Source organism: Gopherus flavomarginatus, chromosome 2 (genome assembly GCF_025201925.1).
Source record: "Gopherus flavomarginatus isolate rGopFla2 chromosome 2, rGopFla2.mat.asm, whole genome shotgun sequence".
Lineage (NCBI taxonomy): Eukaryota > Metazoa > Chordata > Testudines > Testudinidae > Gopherus > Gopherus flavomarginatus.
Window position 1 is genome coordinate 78,023,744 of NC_066618.1, and position 11,071 is coordinate 78,034,814.

Consider the following 11,071-nt stretch of genomic DNA (forward strand, 5'->3'; position numbering starts at 1 on the left):
GGTGGTTGTTTCTTGTTTTATCAGCCCTTGTAAATCAGTTCAGGAACTTTTTATTTGTCTCAGCGTAAATAATTTGGGTGCTGAATCAAGGACCTGAAACATGCCAACCAAATTACAGCTCTAAAATTCATGCAGATGCCGAATGTGACAAATGAATCCGCTGCCTCAGTTTTCCTGTTCTGTTGCTTGTTCATAGCGTTCCCATCTTTGCATAAATAAATAATTCCCACCTTGGATTTTATTTCAAGTTGGCAATCATGAACCAAGTCAGTAGGCATTGCAGTTTGTCTTTAATGGAAAATAAAAAACATTCTCCCCAACATAGGAACTTTTTTTTTTTTTTTTTTTTTTTTTTTTTTTTTTTGAAGACATTGAAAAATTACCTTTCTTGGCTTGTCTTCTGACCACCGTCTACTTCATTTCTCATACAGTTTGCCATTAGCTGATGGACTACGTGAAATGTGAGAACAAAAAGATAACATTTCTATTTTGAATAATGTATGGGATGAGCATCTGCCTTCACTTCCACAAAAAGCAAATGAAAGGTTGCATAGTCTAGAAATCAGGTGACTCGACTCTCGAGTTCTATTCCTGTTCTTCATTCTGTTGCTGTCAGACCCTGAACAAGCCTTTAAACTCTCTGTTTTGGTGGGCCTAAATCTGCTCTTATTTAAGTCAATTCTAAAACTCCTATTGATTTCAATGGGAGCACAGTTAGTCCAATCCTGAGCACGTTCGAAATTCTTACTTTAACATCTCTGTGCCCTTTTCTAAAAGCGGGGATAATACCTCCTTCAGAGGAGTGGCATTCAAATTACTTGTAAAAGCATTCTGAGCTGCACAGGTGGTGTACAAATATGAGTTTGTACGTTGTGTTTTATATACATAAATGACTAGAAACAATAAATTGTTGGTTTGAGTTGTGTATTCTAGCTATAAACAGCTCTTTCAATGTAGTAGTTTGTTTGGTATAACTTCTGTCCTGAATAAAACATGTCTTAAAACCAACTCCTGATACGATCCACAACCAACAACAGTTATGGAAGGGAATATTTTTAATATTTTTGGGTGGTGTTTGTGCATTCTAAATTCATTGTTCAAGACACTGATTCACTGTATTTTAGCTGTTACTGAACGTGAACAGCCTGTGGTCAGACATATAAGTTTCAAATTACAATCATCACCTTTTCATTATAGCCCATACTAAATTCCTTGGTTTTAGTCATGCTGGTCTTTTTAAACTTGGGTATTTCCATTTCCTGTGATCACTATAGAATCGTTTAGAATCCTCCACTGCTCTTCTTTAAAGCAACTCCAACCTAGCTCCATTTTTACACACCAGGTGCTTGTGTGTGCTGTTTTTACATGGGTAGTTTTGCACACTGTTGCTTGTGAATGAATATCTTTAAGATAAAGTCTTTTTTCTGTATACAGCTTTGTCAGTAAACCCTTGATAGTATACATATGCAAATAATTTGCACAAGAAATTCTATAGTTTGTGCTCATAAGTGAGTGTGCCCAAGTTTTATGTAGTCACAGGCCAGCATGAGGGCCCCTGTTTTTAACTGCTAGCAATATTAATATTAGCAATATTGTAAAAGTTCATTTATAGTTTTTCACATTTCTTCAGGGGCAAAGCCACCGTGCACAACCCCCACTCAAGAACCATCCTTCATTCTCTCCCAGTAACCCACAGTCTTCCCACCACCTTATTTGGGAGTGTTGCTACTATTATAGGTGGAAATAGGTAATTGTCATGCCAACTCCCTGCCTTCAACGCGCACGCTCTCCCTACTGCCAAAGGTCTACACTACCCCACATTCTCTTTTGGAAGCAAAATATATCAAGTCCAGGTAAAGATTCTCTCTGTTTTTTCTTTATTTTTTTTTTTTTTAAGGGAGTTCATTACTGGGCTGTCTTACCTTTTCCTTAAATCTATTTTTACAAAAGAAAAATAAACAACTGAAAAAAAAGGTCAGATTTCCTCCTCTATCATGATGGCCCTAAGGCTTTCTGGGTGATAGATTGCTTCTTGAAGGTGCCTTTGTATTCTGGTGGCTTTAACAATATATCTGACATCACACAGAGAAAAGCTGGCAGAGTATCTTCTAAGAATAGTTGTTACATGACAATGGAACAGTTTACACATGTCTGAGATGCCTATTAAACATAAACAATTCACAGGTTCAGCTGCAAAAACAGTGGATTTTTAGAAAGTGTGGAAGGAACTAGAATGCAAGTCAAATCTAACTCAGACAAATAATTCTGCCACTGTTTGCTATGGAAGCATCCAATAACATGCAGATATTTATAAGGCACTGGGCAAACATTAAAGTACAGACTCTAAATATGTAAATCCTCAGATCATAGCTCAGTTCTTCTTAACACCTTGTTTCCCAGTGCAACCTGTTTATTTCCTCATTGAGCAATTTACTTCTTATGTTAGAGCCACATTATTTTACAAAGAAAGATTAAGCAATGTTTATTATTACATTTGATTTTAAGAGCTCATAGTACACAATTGGAAATATTTCAACAGACTGAGTCCAGAGTAGGCTACTATGTGCTATAGCAGTGTTTCCCAAACTTCAACAACCTGTGACCCTCCTTTCACTAAAATGTCAGGTCTCGTGAACCCCCTCCTAAAAATGAATATTTCCAGGGATTTTCTCCTTTACTTGAGTATAAATTATCAAAACAGTGATCTTGGAAATATAAAATTTGTTATGACATGCTTATTGCACAGTATTTATTATTAATTCTTATTTATCATGACAGTATTTTTATTACATTATGAAAATGGCAACACTCTTCCAAGATCTCACTTTTGTAACCTGAATCAGTTTGAATAAGCATGTTATAAGACAAGGCTTCTATATTTCATTAAGGAGTATCAGATGTGAAACACCATGATGGTATTTAAGAAGCCAACTCAAAGAGTTCCTCCTACACAAGCAATGAGGTCTTGAGCAGTTCAGGCAAACAACGCATATTACAACGAAGCTTAAACTTGTTCTTCATAATAATTTTTAAAAACAACACTCACTGCCTATTTCATTTTAAAAACAGCAAAAGTTATCCACCTCCCTTTCCATTTCTTATAAGGAGTCTTGAAGTTTAAATCTCCTCAGTGTGATAGATATGCTTGTTTTGATCTGCTTAGCTCTTGGAAGTTCAAGGGCGTGGGGCTGCTGGCCCTGTGCTGGACAGGGTCCCTGGGGACAGCTCTGTCCAGCATTAGGGAATTTTTTCCTGAGAACCCCCAGTAACATTTTACGAACCCCAGTCTGGGAACCACTGTGCTATAGGCATATAAATGGAGCCATCTTTGGATCTATCTTGTCTTCGAATGCCAGCCCAATTTTCAAACCCTATATTTGGACATTCTAATTGATAGTTCGGTATAACAAATGTATTTGCATTTAGATTTCTTATCAAAAAGAGAAACAAAGATGCCCACATTTTAAAACTGGGACTCACTTCTGTTTTGCAGCTTTAATAATGATTCTCTGCTGTTTTGCGCAGTTGTTTTTCTCGGCATCCTCAAGCTTAGTTGTTGTAGCAATAAAATTGATTAATCTTTGCTTTGCTGTGCTGGTTTTTTTCTGTGTTGGGTTCTTCAGCCTGAACTTTTTCCCACGCTGTGGCCTTCTATAGAGTAGCAACTGGTTTATTATCAGTGTCTAAATCTGTACAACTAAAAAGAGGTAGGCGCATCAATATCTTCATGTGACTTATTATGTTGTCTCTGATTCACCTGGTAGGCATGGTAACAATGCAGAATCTAAGACCATCTGAAATTTGAATTCCCACTTTTGATCTGCATCCTTCTTCCATCTACATCTTCATTTTTCTCCCTCAGTATCAGAGCCACATTGTACTTGGCCCTGCACAACCATGTAGTAACAGAGAGTTCCTGCTGTGACATGTTTCTCGTCCCTATAGGCAATCTCTGAATGTTAGGGTTTGAGACATGTTGGCAAATCAGTGTGAAGAAGGTTGAACTGCTTTTGCCCAGATTGTATCTGTAAGTAAATAGCACTTTTACTTCTGACATTTTTCACATGCACTAATCTCATTTATTTTAGGGTGACAGAGAAAATTCAGTATATTGCTTTTACTGGGGAGCAGTAAGAGAGTCTGAGTGAGTAAAAGAACATATACTAAAATGTGTGGACAAAAAGTGGTTGAAACTAGCCCCTTTTGGTTTGTGATCATGTGCTGCCTTGCAATAACAGCCTGGCCTGGATATGTTTTCTTCAAATCTCTATCCCAACAAAGGTAAAGGTACAAACAAAGGAGGTGGAGTTAACATGCATGTGAGAGGATTCATGAAAACTTTATAGACAAAAATGTAGTGAGATCAGAACTCTTTGGCTTATTTTTTTCCTTTGTGTCACAGTCCAAGTACTGGTGGGACCTCAAGTCAAAGCTAGGATGCTGTGTTTGTGATTTAGCGGACAATACTCATCCCTAACACCATCTGTCTATGCTAGCCTAAAATTTTCCACTGTTGTTACTCCACCAATGGCAGCCCTAGTGTAGACAAAGCACCAGCAATCATAGTTACTTAAACCACTGTGTGTCTGACCCAGTGATTAGAATGCTAGTGGCCACTAGTGCCTAATCCATGCTGATGCTCCTGCTGTTGCTGCCACTGGTCAAGGTTGGATGGTAAGAATGTTTAGAAAAGGGACAGATTCCCTGATGTATTTCTGGCTCCTTTGGGCTTGTCCTCACTATGGGCTAAATTGGCATTGCTGCGATCGATGCACAGGAATCGATTTACCAGTCTGGTGAAGACACGATAAGTTGATGGGAGAGCACTCTGTACACACACACGCTGTATTAGCAGAAGTGTTGTAAGCAAGACAAGAGAAGTAATTCTTCTATTCTACTCCATGCTGATTAGACCTCTACTGGAAAATTGTGTCCAGTTCTAGGCGCCACATTTCAGGAAAGATATGGACAAATTGGTGAAAGTCTGGAGAAAATCAACAAAAATTATTAAAGGTCTAGAAAACATGATCTATGACCTATGAAGACTGAGGGGGGACATAACTGTTTTCAAGTACATAAAAAGTTGTTACAAGGAGTGGGGACAAAAATTGTTCTTAATCTCTAAGGATAGGACAAGAAGCAATGGGCTTAAATTGCAGCAAGGACAGTTTAGGCTGGACATTAGGACAAACTTCCTAACTGTCAGGGTGGTGAAGCACTGGAATAAATTGCCTAGGGAGGTTGTGGAATCTCCGTAATTGAAGATTTTTAAGAGCAGGTTAGACAAACATCTGTCAGAGATAGTCTAGATAATACTTAGTCCTGCTATGAGTGCAGGGGACTGGACTAGAGATGACCTCTCGAGGTCCCTTCCAGTCTTATGATTCTATGATTCACTGATATATGCCATCATGTGCCAGCAATGCCCCTCTGCTATGTACATTGGCCAAACTGGACAGTCTCTATGCAAAAGAATAAATGGACACAAATCTGACATCAGGAATCCTAACATTCAAAAACCAGTAGAACACTTCAACCTCTCTGGCCATTCAATAACAGATTTAAAGGTGGCAATTTTGCAACAGAAAAGCTTCAAAAACAGACTCCAACGAGAAACTGCTGAACTTAAATTGATATGCAAACTAGATACAATCAGTTTAGGCTTAAATAGAGACTGGGAATGGCTGAGCCATTCCACACATTGAATCTATTTCCCCATGTTAAGTATCCTCACAGCTTCTTGTCAAACTGTCTTAAATGGGCTATCTTGATTATTGCTACAAAAGTTTTTTTTCTCCTGCTGACAATGGTTCATCTTAATTAATTAGCCTCTTAAAGTTGGTTGGGCAACTCCCACCTTTTCATGTTCTCTGTATGTATATATATCTCCTCACTATATGTTCCATTCTGTGCATCCAATGAAGAGGGCTGTAGCCCATGAAAGCTTATGCTCAAATAAATTCGTTAGTCTCTAAGGTGTCACAAGTACTCCTGTTCTTTTAATAGCAAAAATACTTAATTTCCAAGTTTAACACTTTAGGCTTGAAAGTACAATGATAGCCCCTAGTTTATCTCTTAAATACAGGATTTCTGCTTTCACTAACCAGTCACATTTTTTTATTAAGCTAAAGAGGAAATTTTGGAAAGATTAGTTTTAAATTGAAAAAGCATTACAGTCTTAACTGTGGGGTTTGTGGTGCTTAGTAAAATGTATTGAAATACTGTAGGCAGATGCCACAAAACAGCTGAGCTTCAAGTATTTCAGATTTCTTTTTTATTTTGCTATTTATGAACTAACACAGAGGGTTTATTGTGCCTGTTTCAGTTCAGAATTGTTAGTTTATTATAATGAGTTCATGGCTTTTTCTGGCATAGTTTTGTTTTCTTAATGCTATTCTCATCCAACTGAAACTTACTGCTGAGGTAGAGTGAAATCCTAATCCCCTTGTGCCAGCCAGGCGTACACAGGAGATAGTTCAGAGTGAGGGTTTAGAGGATAGAATCAGGGCCGGCTCCAGGCACCAGCGCAGCAAGCAGGCGCTTGGGGCACTGAACGGAGAGGGGCAGCACATCTGGCTCTTCGGTGGCGGGTCCCTCAGTCCCTCGTGGAGCGAAGGACCTGCTGCCGAATTGCCACCGAAGAATGGAGCGACGGCAGTAGATCCACCGCTGAAGTGCCACAGATCGCGATCATGGCTTTTTATTTATTTATTTTTTGCTGCTTGGGGTGGCAAAAACCCTGGAGCCGGGCCTGGATAGAATCCTCCATTCTCCCCCACCCCAAAACTCAGAAGCTGGTGGTGAAGAACCTGAGTAGCTGGACTGCTGTTGCTATAGCCCATTGGCCTGCTGTTCTCTGCCTATATCTGCTGCAGCTTTCCCTTCTGCAACATTGATTTACTTCCCGTGCCCATCCAGCGCTCCCACAGCGCTCCCACAGCCTCCCGTTCTGTGCTCCCGTGGGGAGAAATGCTGAAGAATGTAGTTCCGTGGCACAAGGGCTTGCACAGGATCTCTATATATCCCTTCCTCTTCCTGGCTCACTCATGTATGGTTCTGTTGCTTTAAATTTGGCGCATTCTTCTTCCTGGAGGATTTAACCTATAGAGAATTTATTTAAATATATTTCACCTTCTGATAATCTCATTTGAATGTCTTATCTTAAAACATCCTGATTCTTTCTGTTGTTATGCATGAGGATCCTTTATTAAAGCATGTGTTTTTTCTTGTAAATATTAGCAATGATTATACTTTTTTTTATCTGCTTCGCCCTGCCCATTAGCATATTGCTTCATAATCCTCTCAATATATTCCTGCGTACACAGGCAGAAACTGTCAAAACAGGCTTCTGGGTTGGGAGGTTACTTGAATACAAGACCTAATTTAAGGCCTAATTAAAGAAGCATTTGTCTACTGTTGAATTATCCTTTCTAATTTTGATTTTTCTCCTGTTACTTGATGCTATGTGAATAATGAACAGAGAAATAGGATCTTCCTGATTACTATTTCACCAAAATAGAAATAGTATAATATAATAAGAAAGAATAGCAGTTTGGTGGATGACCTGCATCTCGCCACAAAACGATAGCTCAGAGTCCAACTGTCTGACCGAATGCCTCTGAAGTGGGTGAACAACAAAACATTATTTGTCTAATCTTGAATTCAGAGAAGTACAGCAAAATTCATCACATAAGTTATTCATTGACTATGTTTGTGAATTGTTCACCCAGCTCGAATAGATAACCTTTACAAATATTTTGTATTGATTTTTTTTAAAATCACATCTAGCAAGTCAGTAAGCTGGGTGCAAACAATATGTGTTTTAATACCACTAAATGTATACATCTGGAAACAAAGAATGTAAGCAATATTCAGGGCCGGTGCTGCCATGTAGGTGAACTAGGCAGTTGCCTAGGGCGCCAAGATTTTGGGGCTCCAAAAAGTGATGCCCCGAATTATTTTTTTACAGCAGTGTCTCCCCAAGCGCGTGGTCGCTGCTTCACTTCTCCCGCCTCCCAGGCTTGCAGCACCAATCAGCTGTTTGGAGCCACAAGCCTGGGAGGAGAATTAGAGCGGGGGCAGCGTGCTCGGAGACAGGGCCGGCGCTTCCATTTAGGCGGCCTAGGCAATCGCCTAGGGCGCCAGGATTATTGGTGGGTGGCATTTTGCTGGAGGGGGCGGCAGGCGGCTCCGGTGGAGCTGCTGCAGTCGTGCCTGAGGACGGTCGGCTGCTCCCGCGGCTCTAGTGGACCTCCCGCAGGCACCACTGCGGCAGCTCCACCGGAGCCGCTGGACCAGGGTGCGGGGCGGCAAAATTACCGTGCGCCTAGGGCGCTAAAACCCCTAGTGCCGATCCTGCTCGGAGAGGACGCAGAGCAGAGGTGAGCTGGGGTGGGGAGGTGCTGCATGGCTCCCTGGGGGGGGAAGCTGCCGCGAGGGGGCACCTCAGGGCAGGGGGAGCTGCCGCAGAGGGAGTGCCTCAGGGTGGGGGTCAGGGAGCTGCCGCAGGGCTGGGGGGCGGGCGCAAGGTGGAAGTTTTGCCTAGGGCGTGAAACTTCCTTGCACTGGCTCTAGCCATACTTGCAGGGTTGAGGACTCTATTCTGGGAGGCAGTGACTGAAAAAGATTTGAGGTTGATGGTGGATAATAAGCTGAACATGAACTCCCACTGTGACTCTGTGGCCAAAAGAGCAAATGCAATCCTGAGATGCGTAAACAGGGGAATGTGGAAGAGTAGAGAGATTATTTTATCTCTGTATTTGCCCCTGGTGTAACCACTGCTGGAAAATGGTCCCTTCTGGCCTTAGAATTTATGTATGTATCTAAGTCAGACATTACAGAAATTACTATGGACTAAATTCACCCTATGTATAAGTAATTAGAGTTATAGTCAGGGTGGAATTTTCCCTTTTATACTTAGAATCAGATCCTCAGCTGATATAAATTTTCATTTCTCCTTTGAAGTCCTGGCTAATCCTGTCAATAGCCTTCACTTCTCTTGAGATACACATGCACCCAATCTGTTTCCCCACTCTCATTAAATTAACGTGGAAGCCTTTTTATAATGTGACTCAATATATTGTCAGCTGGGTTGATAGTTGCAAAGTTAACTTTGGTATCTGTCTGTCAGACAAGTTATTATTGGGACAGTCTTTGTACTGAGTAAACTCCTATTCCCAACAAACACAACCCACAGTGTCTAAATTGATGCCAAAATCAGTATTTCTCATCAGTCTGACATGATTTGCTATCAGGACTCCATTTCTGTTTTACATTTTAAGGGCTTAAAACATCCAAACAATACAGTGTAAGTCTGGGATTTTCAGAGGAGCCTAATGGAGCTAGGAGACTGAATCACAGAATACTTGGGTACACCTAAAAATATTTAAATATACAGCTATGAATTATATATTTTAAAATAATTTCTTCCTGTATTTGCCTGTAGGACTCAAATTCAGGTTTCCATGCTTTCCCTACAAGAGTGGATGAGACACTTAAATCAGGGTGCAGAATTTAGCCTCTTGAACCACTTCAGGTGTCACTTGATCTTGCAGGACTGGAGTCTTTATTAGCAGGTAGCAAAAACTTTTCAGATTGCTTTTTAATGTATCTGTTTGCAATGTTAAAGCTCTGTATGCAGTAACAATTTAAGAACTTAATCAATTTTTTATATATTTTAAAGCATCAGATTACACTTTTATGCCCCACTGTTGATCAAATTGAGTTAAATGTATACTTAAACTAGGGAGGCATCTGACCCATTTATTTAATGCATTCTTTCAAGTGTAAAAATGTCTTATGAATACAAATCATAAGGTCATGTTGTTCTTTGTGTTTATGAACGTATTCTTGTACTGATCCATTTGCAAGGTCATAGATATCCATTCCTCTTTTGAATATACTGTTTCCATGTCCCTCATCCACTAGGTTAGATATCAGAGCTTTATATGGCCTATGTGTTGTGTTATTTATTTTGGTTTTATTTTATTCATACCTAGTAAATGTTATTGATCATATTCTGACAAGCGCTGGGCAAACAGATATCATTACTCAGTGTTAACATTTAGCAAAGGTGGTATCTGGATCCTGATTTACAAAGAAAGCTCAGTCCCCCAGAGAAAAGATACACTATTTTTCCGGAGGATGAACAAACTTAAAGGGCCTGTTAAAAAGCCATAAAGTTATGCTAAAGAAAAATTGGTGTGTAATAATAGCTTTCACAGAAATATTAGCCATTTGTTTCAATTGCAAGAGAGAGATGGGAGGGGCTGCAGGTACATAAAAACCTTTTCAAGAACTAACAGGGAAAAAAACTCACATACTTTTTATAATTTCTTTGTGCTTCCAAGAAGGAAGGTGCCCAGGGGCAACACAATGCAGAGGATGGTTCTCCCTCATAAAATTGTCTCCACAGATTCCCCACTCTTGCAATTCCTCTTGAATTTACCCAATTGTCATTCTGTCAAGATTCATAGACTTTAAACCAAGAAGGGACATTGCGATAACCTATATAGTCCGTGGAATTTCATCCTTAATTCCAATATCACCTCCCATAATTTGTGTGATTAATATAATATTTTTAAGATAGACATATAATCTTGATGTACAGATTTCAGTTATGGATCCCCCATGTCCCTTGGTAAGTTGTTCTAATGTTTAATTATCCTCAGGGGTAAAAATATGTGCCTGGTTTCCAGTCTGAATTTGTCTAATTTCAATTTCTGGTCACTGGATCTTATGTCTTCAACTGCTAAATTAAAGAGCTCTTTGGTACCAGATATCTTCTCTGCGTAGGTTCTTGCAGATCATGATCAAATCACCTCTTTATCTTCTTTTCAATATTGTAGCATAATAGATTGAACTCCTTAAGGGTTAGCTACACTAGCTGTCTTCATATCAATCACAGCACTGGCAGTATGGCTGCTTCTGCTAGCTGTCTTTAAATGACTTTACAGCAGTCAGTCCAGCTGCTACCATTTCTACTAAAATATATATATTTAAAGGGGGTGAATAAATCATTTTAATTTCTGCCCTGGTTCCTCTTTCTCAACTTCTTGAAAATCATTTATCC

At 39.8% G+C, this 11,071-nt stretch overlaps 1 protein-coding gene across 3 annotated transcripts in view; it reads left to right on the forward strand.

Moving 5' to 3' along the window:
* GPD1L (glycerol-3-phosphate dehydrogenase 1 like) overlaps positions 1-10,778 on the forward strand; it is an 844,690-nt gene extending 833,912 nt beyond the window's left edge. For all 3 annotated transcript variants that reach the window (XM_050938500.1, XM_050938497.1, XM_050938498.1), the window contains one exon: positions 9,446-10,778. In XM_050938500.1, the coding sequence (XP_050794457.1) occupies positions 9,446-9,572 (127 nt within the window). In that variant the 3' untranslated portion in view covers positions 9,573-10,778. The remainder of the gene's footprint in view (positions 1-9,445) is intronic.
* Positions 10,779-11,071: the final 293 nt, after the last annotated feature.